Here is an 18,619-nt window from a genome sequence, read left to right on the forward strand (position 1 = left end):
GGGGGTAGTTTTCATCAACCAATTGCTCTCGAGGGACATGACTCATACTCCCTAGCAACCCTTGCATGCTCTCTTATGACTTGCAAGTGGTGTATTAGGCTAATGTACTTAGATGCACACTTGAAGTTGGGCATAATTCAATATCCTTTGGATGACTGGATTTTGGAAACTTTTGTATTGCCATGGCGATGGGGCTTCAATATTCAAGTGCATCAAATTTTGAGTTGCTTTTCTCTGTTTTGTGAGAGCTCAAAAACCAGAAATTTTCATACATTCATATGCATCCAAATTGCTCCAAAATCACAGTAGGGCTTGTACATGGGTTCCCAATACATTCCTCCTTGTCAGATACATGTGTCTTTGCCATATTTACATGTATTTCCACCATACATCAGTGCTTCCAAGCTTTAATGGAAAGCTTTCAAAAAACCAGAATTTTTCTTTGCTTTGAGTTGCTCTAATTTGCTTTGTTTTTGCTTGAATCACTTGCAATACGCTCAAGGATGTTTAGAATACCTTACCCGGTAGGCCAAGCTCTCAGATCTGATAGTAATCGGTGTGCTCCAAGCTTCACAGCATCAATGGCAAGCTTCACAGCTTTTCTTCACAGCTTGATAACTCTTGCTTTGCAATGATTGGCTTGTGAGGAAACCCTAGCCCAATGATTGGACTGCAAACAATGTTTCACACACCGAGTGGAATCAAGGTGTGAACGAGGATTTTTCCATAGAAGAAAGCTGGAGCATTTATTGGCAAAGTTTGGCCTGAAAGATGGGTACAATACATGAGTAACATGGGATTTTATTTGTCAAAGTGACTTATAATGTTTATAAGTGAGTGTGTTCACACATCATTAATGATGGGCTAGACATATTATTATTTTGGGCATGGATAGGTGGACAAAAGGAGGCGCCTACATGAAACTTGGGTTGTAAGTCTGGGAAAAGCATAAAGTTGATATTTTTTGGGCAGAAATGAAAAGCACAGCTATTATAGAGCTGGTTTACTCTATTAAAGCAAGGCATGGAGTGTTTTTATCATCATGCGCTTGCAGCTCATCTGGCCGATTGTAGCTCTTCTCCCTCTCTTTCAGTGCTGGCCGTACAACATCTCTCCATCTCCCCTATACATTGGCTGTACGGCTGGTACAGCAGCCGACAATTTTCTCTCCAGGAGCTGGCCGTATAGTTCTCTCTCTACTTTGTGCGCTGGCCATACAACAGTTAGTGCTAGCCGTACACAGCAGCCACACGTGTGGTTGACATCTGGTCACTCACAGTTGTGGCTTTGTTATGGGAAGATTTGGGGCTGTTTTGGAGGAATCCGGGACAGTTTTTGAGAGCTCTACTGGGGCTGATTTTGATGCAAAGTTCGGGGTTGTATTTGGCTTTGGGGCTGTTTTGATGCAAAGTTCGGGGTTGTATTTGGCTCTGTACCGGGCTGTTTCATTGACTGTTTCTGAGCTAATTCATGGGACTGTTTTGAGATAGTTTTCGGATGGCTTTTGGTGTTGTGCTTTATCTTGGCATTGGATAGTGATCTGGTCAAGAGATTTGCTAATGCTTTGTGGAAAATCCGGTGCTTGGTACACCCGCACCTTGGTTTATCGTAAAAGCTTCTCTCTCAATAAAGAAGTTCCTAGGGGGGCCGGCCGATTTGGCTCATTGCGGTGTTATTATATTGTTTATGGTTCTTCTGCTGTGTTTTCATTCTCTGTGTCTAGTATTTGAAGTGTTGGTATATTGTTCTGGGTCCTCTTTTAGTTACACCATGCATAAACCGCTTTTAGATTCATATTGAAGGATCCAAGACTTGAGAGCCAATCACAACCAAGAATCATGTCGATGGGTCCCATGTCAAGAACAAGCAAATCAGCTTTGCATGTGTATTCTTTTGATAGCTCCAAACTCACATCTTGACTTATTATCCTACAATCCATTGTAGTCCCATTTGCCACTTGAGCTTTATGCAAAGTTGCCAAAGGTATGGACTATAATTTGAGACTGCACAATGACTTCTTATTCACAAAAACTATGCGTACTTCCGTTATCCACCAAAACATGAGCCACTCTACCTTTGACATGGACCTTAAACCTCAACATGTTTGCACCCTTGCATCCCACATAAGAATCATGAGATAAGGTGCACAATGTAGGCTTCATGCTTGCTCGATCAAAAGTACACATAGGTATCCCATCATCATACTCTTGCAAAGTCTCTTGCAATGTACCACCGTAGTCAAAAGGAGACTCCTTGTCTAGTGTATGATCATTATCACCCTCGATGAACTCATGGAAATCACCAAAGGTCTCATGTCTTCCTCATGTTTATCTTCAATGACTTCGGATAAGATCATATTAATAGTGACATTTCTGAATTTGCATGTCTTATTATGCATAATGCTCCTTATGCCACGGCCCACTTCTAACCACATTTATAGCAAAGACCCTTGTTTCTCAACTCATTGATTCGATCTTCCTTCATGACCATTGGGTGGCTTTCCATCCCCACTCGAAGCTTTAGGAGTCGTCGAATGAAATCTGAAATTTGGCTTGGAACCGCCACCATAGACGGTAGGATACCTAGGAATGGTGGGAGTTGATGAGGCATCCCTTGCAAACTTTCCAAGCGTTGAGGCATTTGAATCAACCCTACCTCCACTCTTTGCTTGCCCTCTATATACGTATTTGATCTCGGCATACATAATTGGCTCGTGGAGAGTAGAAGGCCTTTGTGCTCTTACATCCGCCCCAATGTTTGCTTTGAGACCCTTGCTGTACTTTAGCATCTTGAACTTTTCACTAAACCCATCCACATGGAGAATGAGCTTCGAGAACTTTTGTGTGTAGCCCTTGACCTTACTAAAGCCTTGTTCCAAGTCATCCCATTCACCAATCAACTTGCCATTTCTCAACTTGGAAGTAAAGGCATTTTGCATTTCACCCTTAAAAGCATCCCACGTGGTGATCTCATATCCGTTGTCATGTAAGTGTCACCACTAAGTGCTTGCATACCCCTCCATGATGACTCCTTGGGTTCATCTTGAAGTACTCATCATATTCTTCATTGCTTGAACCCTTCCCTTTCAACTTTGAGAAGACCACCTTGTCCTTGATACCCTTGAACTCATCATCATTCTCTTTGGCATTACCATGTGTGGCGTCACGGGTGGAATATCATGATCCCACGACCCATCCACATGTGTAAAATCATTCATCGCTTACACAACAACAGTATTTTATCTATTGAAACCTTACATTGTTTAATTGTTACACTGAGGACATGTAAACCCTTAATTGATTTAGGGAACTTGGGTGGGTTTCTTTGACTATCTCATTCTTGAATCTTGATTTATTCGCAGACGGGATGCCATTATAGCCATTGTTGACTATAGATGGACATATATGAGTCATCCCATCCATGGGATGGCTACATTGCTCCATCCTTTATACAAGACACCTGAGCTATTTTGACAGGCTATCTTGTTGACTATGCGAGATGCATACGTCGACATGATATATTTAGAAGACGAGCAGATGCAGATCGATCAGGAGATGATCAGCTATATGAATAGCTTGGGACTGTCTTTTTCGAGGAAGATTGCTTTGAGAAAGGAGACTTGCAAGTCTCCTCTGACATGGTGATAGAATTATGATTACCATGGACTTCCAAAATTGTGCCACTTAGCTCTTCGTATTGTAATCTTACTAATTTTAGATTTTCGGCTGTGGGTCCCTTTGTAAGTTTGTCCCAAAACGTTAAGTACAATCTAACTTTTATGGTATAAACATTATGCTTGTGCATGTAGGATTGCCCTGCTGGTGCATATGAGTGTAATTGGAGTTCATGCGTGCTCATACACACCAAGATTCGGAATCGTTTGAGTACTTCTCAGCTAGAAAAGTTTGTGTATTGCAGGGCAAACTTAAAGATCGTGCGGAGTCTCCACACGTTGGGGACACCGAAGCAAGTGAGGATACATGGCACATGCACTTTCTTGTTTAACTTATGTGTGTGTTTTATCACACGATACGCACATACTTTTGGTACTAACAACTCAGTATTCAATTATCCATGGGTGGCCCCTAGGCCTAAGTGGCCCGTAGGAAACTTTAATAAACATTAAAGTTTGGGCCCTAGGATATTTTTGGAGAGAGAGAACTCCACTTTTGGAGTTACACGTCTCTCTCTCTCTCTCTCTCTCTCTCTCTCTCTCTCTCGCTTTTGGGGAAGCGTGGAAGCTACAGGCGTGGAGAAGAAAGACTGTCGACTGGTTGCTGCTGTGTGTGTGAGAAGAGCAGGCCGTACAGACAGGCCGTACATCGCTGTGGAGGCTGCCCGTACAGAGCTGTACGACAGCAGGTACAGTGTACGGCTGCTGCAGATTTAGGCGGCGTTGACAGAAACTGAAGGCGGGTACTGTACGTGCTGTAGGTTTTTGCGACGGCTGTGCTGCTGGTACAGGCGCAGTTGACAGGACAGCGCAGACACCTGTACGGACAAGTACAGGCTGACACAGACAACGCAGACCTGTACGGACAGGTGCAGGTTGTCAAGTACTGTTCTGTCCAGCAGGTATAGGTGGCAGCAGTTGCTGCAGGCGCAGAGATTGTACGGACAGGTACAGTAGGGTTTCACTGACCTGTACGGACAGGTACAGCCGGTTTCAGTTCTGTTCAGTCCTGAACAATAGTGGACGGTGCATTTCCAGCTGCAGGCGGTGCTTTATCAGAGTATATTTGGTGCAACAGTCAGGTGGTTGCAGGGGGGAAGAGTATAGACAGTCTTTGTTAAGTACAAACTGGTACGAACTGTCCCACGGGTGCAGAACCACGCATTGAATTGGTAAGCTCTGAACTTGTCCATCTTTCTTTCTTTCCATTGGCTTATGTCTGCTACAGAGTTGTGTTATCTGGCCCCTTGTGAGAGGAGGGGTATGGCAGATTGAAAGGGTGGAAACAGAGATTGGACAGTGGATGTATATGTGTGAACTGAGTTGTGGAACCATGTACATGAGATATGCCAGATGTGTGCTCAAGGCTGCCCTGCTGAATTGTCTTGGTTGATCAGAGGGAAGCACAGAGTGTTGCTTTTGTGGGACATAGATCTGTGTGTGAATCCTCTGTGCTAAGAGGTCTTGTGGGCTGCCAGATTGGACATACAGGTTTATTCTCCTGGCTGGTTTTGTTGTACTCAGGTTTACATCTCATTGAATTTGAATAAAGAAATACCGAAAGGGGCGCCAAGCTTTGGGGCCAACAGGTGTCGATTTCATTTCAGTTTGGGGCATTCTAGCTCCAGCTAAATTTGTTATTTTATTTGGACTACAAGTGGAAGGGTGACTGCTAGTCTACCGCACTTTGGTTTCTACCAGAGGCCGGTTTCAAGGTTCCGTTGCCGGGACCCATCATCATTTTTCTTAAGGGGGTGAGCTCGTGGTTGACTCGAGGAAATTCATCGCTGAAAAATTCAGCAACATGTCTGATACAGAAGACGAATATTTTTATCATGAAGAGGAAGAACAAGAGACCTCTCCTGAGAGAAATGAATCTGAGGATATTCTTGCAGGAGAACAGGCTGCAGATGATGAGCAATATGAGGATGTAACACAGCCAGAAGATATGCCTAGTAAAGAGGAAGATGATGCTCAGTTTAAAAATCGTTTGGCAGGTGTAATGGATGTGTTTATGCAGCTCACACAAAGTGAGAAGTTTGCTGAATTTATGAGATCCTGTTCTGAGCCTGAAAAGAAGAGGAAGAAGGTGCGTTCTAAGAACCTTCCTCAGGGTCATAGTGGTGCCTTCCCACAGGATCCATCTTTTGGACAGTTTCCGAACATGCAACATGCTTTTGGTGCTAACTCACAGAGTTCCTTCTTTGGACAGCCATCTATTCCTCAGCAGACTATGCATCCAGGTTATTGTGGTGGTGGCTCTGTGTTCCAATCCATGACTGGGGGTTATCCTCAGGGAGGCATGGGTATGCCAGGGACTTTTGGAGCTAATTTTCAGCCTGGTATGCAAGGGAATATGTATGGTGGTATGCAGTCCGGAATGCAAGGAAACATGTTTGGGGGCATGCAACCTGGAATGCAAGCAAATATGTATGGGGGCATGCAGCCCGGTATGCATAATGGTATGTTTGGAAACATGGCTGGAATGTATGGCATGCCAGGTGTGGGAATTGGTAATGTTGACCCTATGATGGGCATGAATGCTGGGGGTAGCAATCTTGTGAAGCCACTTCCTTACGATAATCTAACGCCTATGGGAAAGGCGAAGGATTATAAGGAAGGGGGAGCTGCTGTGAAATTTGATACATTCAGTGGGGCCAAAGATAAGTTAAAAGCACTTACCTTTTTACAGCAGTTTGATGCTGCTTTTTCTGGTGGTAATTACACGGAGTCCTCTAAGGTGAGAAAAGCTGCCACTTTTCTCAAGGGCAATGCATTGCAGTGGTGGTCTACTCTTCTTTTGCAGGGCATAGCACCATCTACTTGGGTACAATTTAAACAGGTGTTCTCTTCCGTATGGCTCACATCTACTTTTGAGGTGGATGTAATGACTGCATGGCACAAGTTGGATGCATCAAAGTGTGAAAATCTGGAAGATTATAATAAGAAGTTTTGGGAAGCTTTACTCCCAGTTATTTCTTATCGTGCAGTGCCTTTGTTTGAGCAGGTGGAGAAATATTGTTGTGGGCTGCCCAAGGAAGTGCGTGATTATTGTATAAAGACTGGAGTAACAAATATGTCACAGATGATAGAGAATGCTATGACAGCAAATGCGTTACTCACTGGAGTCTCATCTGGATTTAAAGGCAGTAAGAATTCGAGCAAGAAATCTGAAAAGTCAAGGCATGCTTCGCGTGATGCAAAAGGGTCTACAGAGAAGCGGTATAAGAAGTTGCCAATGCCCAAGAGAACTCCTGAGGAGAGACAGGCTTTGATGGATGCTCGGAAATGTTTTTACTTTACAGAGGAGGGATATATGTCTTTTAATTGTCCCAAGAGAAAGTCCCAAAAGGACTCTGACACCAAAGGAGAGCCCAAGTCAAAGAAACCAAAACCTTCTGGAGGGTTAGTTTCTGATCTTGTTGGGGAACAGCCAGGTGGTGAAGACACTGAGTTGTGCAGGGCATGGGGCAAAGTGAGAGATCAAAATGCCTTGATATTCTTTGACATAGGTGCTAGAGCCAACTTTATTTCACCGGATTTGGCTGGCCGATTGGGGATCCGTGCAGAGGAGATGGGGCCGTTATATGAGGCTAACATGGCTTGTCCTGGGTATGCAGAACCCGTCACTCCTATTATTGGGAAGCTCAGGCTTCATTTGCAGGGTTATGTGGATAGCGAAGAGTTTTTCATCATGCCACTTGATGGATGTGATGTTTTGTTGGGAATGCCATGGTGCCACAGAGTACATGCAGTGGTGGATACATACAATAGGAAGATCACTTTGACTCATAGAGGGAAAGATCATGTTTTGGATGTAAAGTTAAAAGGGGAATCTGTTCCTATTGTATCAGCTTCGGCAATTTCATCAGTAATGAAAAAGCAGCTTTCCGTGTACTTGATTTATGTAAAGGATGCAAAAGATGATGAGTCTAAGTCTAATTTGTCTATGTTAGATAAGGACAGGACTGATTTCTTATGTGGGTTCCAAGATTGTTTTTCCGAGTCATTGCCAGGAGAACTTCCTCCGGAAAGGCCAGAAGATCATGCCATTGATCTAATTCCTGGCAGTACTCCACCAAATAGACCGCCGTACCGTGTTAGTGCAGCCCAACAAGAAGAAATTATGAGTCAGGTATAGGAGCTTTTAAATAAAGGGTTGATACAGCCTAGCTCATCACCCTTTTGCTCACTTGTACTCTTAGTGCAAAAGAAGGATGGTTCTTGGCGCATGTGTATTGGTTACAGAGCGCTGAACAAGAATACCATCAAGAATCGATTCCCCATACCGAGGATCGATGACATTTTGGACCGCTTAATACAGGGCTCCACAGTCTTTAGTCGGATTGACTTGAAAAGCGGGTATCATCAGATACGTATTAGACCCGAGGATGTGCATAAGACAGCATTTCGAACCACTTTTGGGTTGTATGAGTTCTTGGTTATGCCCTTTGGTTTGACAAATGCACCTGCCACATTTAACAGAATGATGGACAGGATTTTCCGGCCTCATAGAGCGTTTGTGGGCACATTCTTTGATGATATGATTGTGCATTCACAAACTGAGGAGGAGCATAGAAGGCATTTGGCCATTGTGTTTGCAGAACTCCGGAACCATAGGCTGGTTATTAATGGCAAGAAGAGTGAGTTTTTCTTGTAAGAGATACATTTCTTGGGGCATATTGTGTCTAAGGATGGAGTCAGTATGGATCCATCGAAGGTGGAAGCAATTCTTAATTGGCCAGATTTGAGGACCGTGCATGATGTACGCAGCTTTTTGGGATTGTGTTCCTATTACAGGCGGTACATACGGTATTTTGCTGAAATTGCTTCCCCCCTTCATGCCTTAACAAAGAAGGCAACTCCGTTTAGATAGGCTGATCAAGAAATTACAGCCTTCAAAAAGCTTAAAGAAAAGCTTACTTCGGATCCAGTATTGGTATTACCGGACCTCCGAAAGGCTTTTGTTGTCCAGTGTGATGCATGTGGAAACAGCCTTGGGGCAGTTCTCATGCAGGAAGGACATGTGATAGCCTATGAGAGTAGAATATTGCAGGATGCCGAGAAGCATTTACAGGTTTATGAGAAAGAGATGTTGGCTGTAATTCATGCTCTTTCTACATGGAAACATTATTTGCTTGGGGCTGATTTCACTGTGCAGACAGATCATCAGACCTTGCGTTATTTCCTCACGCAAACTAAGCTTTCAGAGAAGCATATGCGATGGGCCAACTTTTTGTCTATGTTCCACTTCCAGATTGTGCATGTGGAAGGCAAAAAGAATGTTGTGGCAGATGCTTTGTCACGCAAGCCACAGGTTTCAGCAGTTTCACTTGCTTATCATCATGAGCTTGATGAAATGAAAGAGCATGCCCATGATGATGACTTTGGCAGGTTGTATGATCAGATGTCTGAGGGTCAGCGGCATGACCATTATACTCTCAGAGATGGGTTTTTGTTGATGCATGGTAGACTGTGTGTTACCAGGCAATTGTGCCTCAAGGTTATGATTGAAAGTCATGCTCCACCGTATGTAGGTCATAGAGGTATTGACGCCACGGTAAAAGCAGTGGAGACTTTCTTTTATTGGCCAACCTTGAGAAGAGATGTTGATGCTTTTGTTAGGCAATGCATCGTTTGTCAGAAGGTAAAGTTTGACTGTCAAAAGACACCAGGGTTACTACAGCCTTTACCTATTCCAGATAGACCTTGGGAGAGCATTGCCATGGATTTTATATTTGATCTTCCACGGACACAAACGGGCAATGATGGCATTTGGACTATCATATGCAGGTTCAGTAAGCAGGCTCATTTCATTCCCGTGCGTAAGACGATCAAAGTTGATCATATGGTGAAGTTGTTCATGGCGAACATCTTCAAGTATCATGGCTTGCCTACGTCTATCATTAGTGACCGTGATCCACGGATGACAAGTTTATTCTGGAGAGGGTTGTTTGACAACATGGGTACAACTCTCAAGTTTTCATCTTCATTTCATCCACAAACAGATGGTCAATCGGAAGAGGCTAACTCTACAGTGTTAGATCTTCTTAAATGTTATGTGTCAGAGCACAAGCAACAATGGGAAAAGTATCTTCCTTTGGTGGAGTTTGCATATAACAACACTGTCCATACCTCGACGGGCAAGGCGCCTTTTGAGATTGTGGAAGGAGGGAAGAAGGTACCACCCATTTTGCACACAAAGGATAAGATCTTTGAGACTGATCAGTATGTGGAGAGTATGGATGAAGCTTATCGGAGAGTTAAGTTGGCACTCCAGAAAACTCAGCAGAAGCAAAAGAAAGCAGCAGACCATCACAGACGTGCATTAGAGTTTGCATTGGGTGATTGGGTTCTTTTGCGATTTGAAAAGGCTAGGCTCAAGAAGATGAAGGGTAAAGAGCGCTTATTTCCTAAGTTGAGCATGCGCTATTATGGGCCTTTTCAGGTATTGGAAAAGATTGGTGAGGTGGCCTATCGTTTGAAGCTACCAGATCACTGGAGGATTCACAATGCATTTCACGTGAGTCTCCTTAGATCTTCCGTGGGGATGTGCCTGAGGATGTATCAGATGAGGCTCAGCCGAAAGTTGAGGAACTTGATGAGGTTCTTATTCCAGAGCAGATACTGGCACATAAGGAAAGAAAGGTACAAGGTAAAGTTTCCTGTCGCTATCTTGTGAAGTTCAAGAACTATTCACCGATGGATGCGAAGTGGATGGAGGAAGGTGACTTAACAGATTCACCTCAGGTTTTGCAGCTTTATCTCGATGCCTTTGAGTTGGAGCCGACTCTTGTTATGGCTCATTCAGGTTCAGCAGAGCATGGGTCTGGAGCATTGCCTGATGCTCAAGAGGGGGGTAGCACCTCCACTCCCTTGATATAGACAGGCTCAGATGACATCTAGAGGTCGCTTGGTGCAGTTTTTGTCTCACCCGAAGGTACTGATGGTTGACAGTACATCTGTTTATGGGACTTCTATGATGTATGTGTACTAGTCACATTGGATGTTGTGGTTGTGTATGGTTCACAGTGGTATACAACTTGAACTACTACTACGCCATTGGTTTGCAGTGAATGTTGTTACATATGCATGGCTTAAAGAGATTGGGACGCTGATCTTGCCATACTGTATATATTTCACTTTGGATATTTTGCTATATCACCAGATTGCAATCGAGGACGCTTGCCATTTTTCAAGAGGGGGGTATGTCATGACCCTGTGAAAATGGAACAACACAAGTGTGGGCATGGTGGTTGCTGAGCAAAATAAATATTAAATGATTCATATTTGGGGTGCCCAGACAAATGAGATGAGGTGTGGACATCTTCAAATGTGAAGGGGGACGAGAACATTAATATTTTTAACGTTTTATCCATGGGTGGCCCCTAGGAAACTTTAATAAACATTAAAGTTTGGGCCCTAGGATATTTTTGGAGAGAGAGAACTCCACTTTTGGAGTTACACGTTTCTCTCTCTTTCTCTCTCTCTTGCTTTTGGGGAAGCATGGAAGCTACAGGCGTGGAGAAGAAAGACTGTCGACTGGTTGCTGCTGTGTGTGTGAGAAGAGTAGGCCGTACAGACAGGCCGTACATCGCTGTGGAGGCTGCTCGTACAGAGCTGTACGACAGCAGGTACAGTGTACGGTTGCTGCAGATTCAGGCAGCGTTGACAGAAATTGAAGGCGGGTACTGTACGTGCTGCAGGTTTTGGCGACGGCTGTGCTGCTGGTACAGGCGCAGCTGACAGGACAGCGCAGACACCTGTACGGACAGGTAAAGGCTGACACAGACAGCGCAGACCTGTACGGACAGGTGCAGGCTATCAAGTACTGTTTTGTCCAGCAGGTACAGGTGGCAGCAGCTGCAGGCGCATAAATTGTACGGACAGGTACAATAGGGTTTCACTGACCTGTACGGACAGGTGCAGCCGGTTTCAGTTCTGTTCAGTCCTGAACAATAGTGGACGGTGCATTTCCAGCTGCAGGCGGTGCTTTATCAGAGTATATTTGGTGCAACAGTCAAGTGGTTGCAGGGGGAAGAGTATAGACAGTCTTTGTTAAGTACAAACTGGTACAAACTGTCCCACGGGTGCAGAACCACGCACTGAATTGGTAAGCTCTGAACTTGTCCATCTTTCTTTCTTTCCATTGGCTTATGTCTGCTGCAGAGTTGTGTTATCTGGCTCCTTGTGAGAGGAGGGGTATGGCAGATTGAAAGGGTGGAAACAGAGATTGGACAGTGGATGTATATGTGTGAACTGAGTTGTGGAACCATGTACATGAGATTACCTTCTCGTGTGAATATGGGGAAACTAGGTGCATGTGTTGCACAACCATGGCTACATCTCATAATGTGGGCCGTACAAACATGAGCTAGCTAGTGCTTTAGCAATACAATATGAGTGGAGCATTATCCCTGCTATGTTTCTTTGTGAAGATGTCTCCACAATTCTATGTCGTTGGACAGTATACCAACTCAACCTCCCAAACATGATGAGCTCACGCACAAAGTGATAATGAATCTGTGTTTCATGTGAATAGGAAACACAGGATTCTTTTGAGCAATGGCCATGCAACTTTGGTTGTCACATTGAAGCATTGTAGGCTGCTTTGGCGCCACTTCCATAACGTGTAGAATCGTCATCAGCCACAATGCCTCATATTATGCAAAGCATGCATCTTTGTACTCAGCCTGTGTCGATGACAGTGCAACAATTGGTTGTTTTCTTATTAATCCAAGAAATGCATCTTGAACCAAGAGAAAAACAATACCCTGTTATCGAGCGCCTGATGTCTGAATCACCTGCCGAATCTGAGTCACACAGGCCACTAAGGGTCTTCCATGTAGCGTCGGTGATGCCGTACTCCAGAGTACCTTAGATGTATCGCAACATCCGCAATCTTGCTTTCCAATGATTCTCCCGGGGCTTGTTGGAAAACACCAACAAAAAAACTGATGTCTGGTCTAGTATTACACAAGAAGATAAGACTACCAACTAGCTTTCTGTGTAAGGTCTCATCCACAAGGTCTGAAGTGTCTTCGACGGACAGCTTTAGATTAACTCTATTGGGGTACCAACTGCCTTGCATTCAGAGATGCCAAATGCCTTGAGTATCTCACCTCCTTTGGCTTTTGCCAGACCTTAATTCCCAAACAAGAATGCATGAGCCCAAGGTCTGTCATCTCAAACTTTGCACTAAGCATCTGCTATGTTTGTGAGATCTTTCTCTGGTGATCCTCTATCAAGACGAGGTCATCTACATAGAGAACAATGACCATATACTTTCCTTGCTCACAAAAGGCATACACATTTGCATCTGAAGGGTTGAGTAAAAGACCAATACTCACAAAGTTAGCATCAATCTTGGTGGTACCATGCTTGTGGGGCCTGTTTCATCATGTAGACTGCCTTTCGTAACTTGCAAACTTTGCTTTTGGAATCAGGAACCACGAACCGAGGTGGCTGTTCCACATATGTAAGGTCTTCACTTGGTCGTCCCAAGGATAATCTGACATAGATGATAGAACCATTGTGGATCAGGATGAGGACGTACCTGAGAAACCCTAGCGAGGTTTCCATTGACCCGACGTTGTACACATCGCATGACTGCGATGGATAATGGCTAGCAACTCACCATGCACTGTAGAGTCCTTCGGACTCACCCCCGAGGTTGAGGTCCGGTTGCCGCGAGCCTACCACACACCCATGGCCCCAACCTCGCGTCCCATACCACCAAACCGAATCACCCATGGCCATGAGATCCTGCACGCTCCTTGGTAACCCTAGGCAACTGCGTGGCAACTTGATCTCGTGTCTAATAAGTGACCCCAAGTCAGTGTAGAGTCCTTCGGACTCACCCTCCAGGTTGAGGTCCAGTTACCGCGAGCCTACCACACACCCATGGCCCCAACGTGGCGTCCCATACCACTAAACCGAATCACCCATGGCCATGAGATCCCGCACGCTCCTTGGTAACCCCAGGCAACCGCGTGGCAACTTGATCTCAGGTCTAATAAGTGACCCCAAGTCACTTATATAGTAATAACCTTGCTATAAGTGGCCTGCTTTTATTTATAAAGCTTTCCTGTTTTATTTATAAGCTTTCTTGCTTTATTTATAAGCTTGTAGCCAATATTAGCCCTAGGCTATTATTTATAAGCTCTTAGCCAATCTAGACCTCTTCTTGCTAGCGCTCTTAGCCCACTTATGAACCCTCTAGGTCCCCATGCTCTTGGCAAAGCCGTAACCCTAATCCTAATCTTGGGTTAGTCCACATGTTAATTCCACATGTTCTCTACCCTAGCCCTAGGCCAGTTGGGACGTAACATACTTCCCCCCTTAATTTAATTCGCATCCTCGCGAATGCATAAGGAGAACAAGCTTTTGTAATCAAATCCTTGGATCCGAACATCCATCCATGGTGCCTATGGCTCTGGGAGAGCCGACCCCAGACTCGCGTCCAGGGGGGTTGAGGCGAGTGGGAGCATGGTTGTTAGAGGCGTTTGGTACGAGGCGGGTATGGTACGTGCCTCGAAAGACTCGTATTTTTTAGAGACGTTAGAGGCGTGTTATATATATATATATATAAAGTTGAGAGAGAGAGAGAGAGAGAGAGAGAGAGAGAGAGAGTAGAGTGTGTATGTATGAGCCTTGAGGGAGGGAGAGAGAGGGTGTGTACGAGAAAGGAGAGAGGAGTGTGTGTGAAAGAAAGAAAGCTGTATTAAACATCTGCAAAAGGCCAAAATGACCTATGAGACCAAAATAGTCCATCCTCATCATCTGGATACATCATCAAGATTCAAGGGTACAAAATAAAATGAAATGAACTGGTAGAGTATAGAGATAGCTCCAAAAGTGGGTATAAAAAACATCTTTATCCTAGTGGGTATGAAGAACTTTGAACTTTGGGTCTTGAGAAAGGCTTAAGGGAGGGAGGGAGAGAATGAGAGGGAGAGAGTGTGTGTGAGAGGGGCTGCCTTGGGCCCTTAAAGCCCCCCGTCTAAAGACTCAAACCAGCACTTTTTTTTTTTTGGGTGGATGCCTCGATCAGGCAGTCGAATGCCTCGTACGCCTCGAACTGTTAGAGGCGCGCCTCGTAACAACTATGAGTGGGAGGGGCAGGACCCCTTCAGCCCGGAGAGCCTGACCACCCCCTTTTTCATTACTCAGCGAGGATGGGTCGCAGGATCCAGATTCATGAGATAGCTTCAGGCTGGTTCGGATCGCATGCGTACAACACGAGAGGCCTTCTTGCACACATGTCCCTTTCTCACTGATTGGGCTGGTGAAATTACTTGGCATTACAAGCTGCCGGTTCGGCCTCCTTTCTCCTCCTTTGTATGAGGTAGTTTCCCTCCAAGAGCAGCCCGCCATGGAGGGAACATCCCTCCCCAGTTTGTTTTTTTCCTCCTTTGAGGGCTCTGAGAATGTACATCTAGACCTCGGGCTGCTATTTTTTAAACTTATAGAAGGATCTTATCTTTCCCGGAAAAAAAAAGATGGACATTTTGATAATGCTCCTTAATTTATGAACCAGTGTGGCAATGGAATACTTGTCAGAAGGCTATGGAACATGGAATACCTGAAACTCCTGTGAAGGGTTTCAACCAAAACATTAGTGGGCATTTGGCTAGCCATCTGGCAGGCTGGCATCTTTGTTGGCCTCCCTTGGGTGCCTCAGTGCCATTGCCTCTGTTTGCCTGGCTGGTCTGTTCGACAGAGGATCCTAGGCCTGCGCATTCTAGATCACCATGACAACCACATAATCACTTTAGGTATGGTGTCGTGAGCAATGAAGGCTGGCCCAGCTATCCTGGCACGGATTTGGCTCTTCATCGCTTGCATCAACAAACGACCACCATGGTGGCGGCTCATCAGGTATCGCTCGCCCCTGGCTTTTGACAACTCCCCTGATTCTTGCTGGGAGTTGGCCAGCAGCAGTGTATGGCAGACTTACAGAGCATGATGTCATGAGACCATTGAGGGCTTCACAGCCCCTCCAATAAACTATCTGGATCAATCTCATCCATTGTTTATGCGGCCACTGGAGCCCGGGCTCCTTATCATCCAGTGGTGAGGGTGGCATCTTCCTTCTACCGTCCTTTCTTGTGGTTATAACCTTTTTGAGAGGGTTGTAATCTGATCTTTCAGATTAATTTTCTTCACTAAGATCTCGTTCTCAGGCAAAAGAAGGCATGTCAGCTAAAAATGTCTTGACATTCCTTTTGTTAGTGTTGTGGCCCCATTTGCTTCTTTTCTTATACTTGTTGAGCTCTCAATCAAAATTTAAGCTACTTGATTTTGATGCTCTGAGCTTTGACTCTCTTTATATGGCCTTGTGCAAGCATTTGGTGCCCTTGAAAGATGAAATATTCAGTATGAGATTTTTTTAATTGGATAAATCAATATTGGCAGTTAGTTTTATGTTTTGAAGTTGATTTTAAAATTCAGTAATATAGATGAGTCTACGAGTTACATCAATTTTGATATGTGAAGCTTCTCTTAACAATAGAACTTATGACCTACTTCTCATGTGCAGGTGAAAGTATACATTCGGAGGCTGCAAGCTATATACTTCCAGCGCATGGAGCACAACTTTCCTGACATTGATTTCAGCTCCCTAAAGACAAGGACTCTGGCTACCCTTAGCCAAGCCAGCATCAGTTCTGGGCCTTCTCCCCGACAGCAACTTACTCAAATTGGGACTGGGAGATCCCAAACAGAGCCTTCTGTCTCATTAACAGCTCGGCCGGCCACAAAAACAAATGAGATAAATGAAGAGAGGCCACCTAGCAAAAGCAACCATATTGAGAACAGAAAGTCCCATAAGAAAGGCAAGGTTACTCCGATAGTGCAGAAAACCTCAGAGAGAATAAAGATGAAATTAGAGCATGGAAAAGGTGGTGGTGATTCTGAAGAACCTCGACACCCAGTGGACCTTGTGTTCTGCAGGAAGAAACGAAAAGACAGAGGAAAAGTTTTAAATAAAATAAGAACCATCAATGTGGCAGTACCGGCTGATACCAATCTAGGGAAAAATACAGGTAGTAGTAAGACAGCTATGGATTCTGACAGCCGAATAGGTGTAAAGCTGGTAGGAAAAAAAGTAAGGACAGTAGGGGTTATTACTGGCAGTGACAGCAACAAGCATGCTGGAGTTTTGAAAGTCGGGGCTAGCCCAGTGGGAACACTGCTGCCTGCTGCCCCTGGACAGAGGGCCATCGAGAAGGTTCAAGTTCAGGGATTGAATAGAGGAGCGGTAAGTTTGGGGTCTGATCAGTGGTTGACTCCCGTGAAGAAAATGAGGACAGATGGAGGAAAAAGAAGGCCCAGTTGTGTGTAAGTAATTGTATTTGTGTATCTTCTAATCCATTCATTTTTTCAGGTTACGTCATGCACAAGCTGACCTGCCCCCTCCACATCCTTCTGTATTAAGTCAACAAATTGGTTAACAGGCACAAAAAGGTAATTTATAATTTTTGGAAAATAGCATTTTATGTATAAGGAGTATTAAGTCTTCTGGTTTTCTTCTCTACTAGAGAAGGCTCGCTCTTTCAAGCATCTTCAAGGTTGGTTGATGAATTTTTGCTCCCTTTGGTGGTGGAGGAGTTTTCGGAAGGGGGTGGGGGTTGGGGTTTGTGGGGGTGTGGAGTTATTTTTATATGACTCTGCTCCATTTAAGAAGCCCAAATGAAGTGCTTTCTTTGACCAGGTCATGCACACAACTTTGCTGCTCTCTTTGGGTACTTGGAATGGTTCATACATTGCACATGGGGCACGTGGTTGTTGAATGAGAGGTTCTATAATGAGACCATCTGCCACATCATGGTAGTTGAGAGGGTTGGCATCATTGGCCTGCCGCCTGCGTTGGCAGAATGATTTCAAGACCTCTTTCAGTAGGTTCAAACTTCAAACTGATGCACTTCTTTTTGATTCAGTTGTTTGACCAGCAACGGTGTACGGCGTGCTGTGGACATCTTTCAACTAGAGTGGAGTCATGCATTATTTGCAATAAGCACTCTTTATCTCACATCATAGCTTAAGAGCATATCATCTTAGGAGAGTCTACAGCACTTGTAGGTTCATCATTTCATTGGAAGGACTAAAGAGGGTGCAAAAAGATAACCATGTTTGGCAGTGTCTTCCTCTATCCAATTAGTTGCTCAGTGGTATTGTGTTGGTATTTCGGTATTTCGGTATTTATGGACCACACGTTGGACGGCATCACACGGGCTTTCTGGATATGCACTACCGCCTTTCCAATATGAACAAATCAATCACAAGCTGCCATATTAACCAAACAAGAGCAAAACAGAGTTTTTAGGGTTGAGCTCTGGCACCTTTACATGGGCTCAACGTGTAAATTGAGTCTATATAGAGACCAATTTGTCAAAGAAGAGCATTTATGGACCCAGATTCTTGGGCATTCACCTATCACAGGCACTATGTATTTCTATGGGTGAGCTGTGTGTTTCATAGCATAGGTTCCGTGGGCCAAGAGGTGGAGACGGGAATTTACTTTACTTCATTGTTTGGCATATTATGAGATGCTTAAGCACAACATATTGGCTAGGGCACTTAAATTATTTATTCATCGATCCTGTACGGCATGGAGGAACATCATTTCACTCCCAAAGTAACTTCATTTTATTTGCCAAGTAAGGTATCTTTGAAGAATGTTTGTGAAAGGTTTCAAGGTATCTTTGAAGCGAAATTCAATTTAGTAACACAAATAGCAAAGCATAGGATACACTTTGTCCTCATCCAATGCATGACACAAAGTACTCCCATGGACATCTTATTCATGCTCTGAAAGGCACCGGTCACTCCACGTCATGCACACAAACTTTATGGCATTGTAATAGTAGAACCTCAGCCAACTGTAGAGCCAACGTCGAATAAGTTACACAAGTAGCAAATCATAGGATGTCTTGTATTCATCAA

General features: G+C 44.4%; 1 protein-coding gene across 4 annotated transcripts in view; it reads left to right on the forward strand.

The window, feature by feature from the left end:
- LOC147632644 (chromatin remodeling ATPase BRAHMA-like) overlaps positions 1-18,363 on the forward strand; it is a 79,355-nt gene extending 60,992 nt beyond the window's left edge. The window contains exons 14-16 of one of the 4 annotated variants that reach the window (XR_015267216.1): positions 16,215-16,934; positions 17,061-17,140; positions 17,388-18,363. Coding sequence is in view for 2 of the 4 variants with exons in the window: in XM_086807455.1 (XP_086663581.1) it covers positions 16,215-17,018 (804 nt within the window). In the remaining 2 variants the exon portion in view is untranslated. Of the gene's footprint in view, positions 1-16,214; positions 17,177-17,387 lie in introns of those variants that run through there. The other 3 variants (XR_015267217.1, XM_086807456.1, XM_086807455.1) reach the window with 3 other exon arrangements.
- The last annotated feature ends 256 nt before the right edge of the window (positions 18,364-18,619 follow it).

Source organism: Cibotium barometz, chromosome 13 (assembly GCF_041138505.1).
Source record: "Cibotium barometz isolate CiBa-2024 chromosome 13, ASM4113850v1, whole genome shotgun sequence".
NCBI classification, from domain to species: domain Eukaryota; kingdom Viridiplantae; phylum Streptophyta; class Polypodiopsida; order Cyatheales; family Cibotiaceae; genus Cibotium; species Cibotium barometz.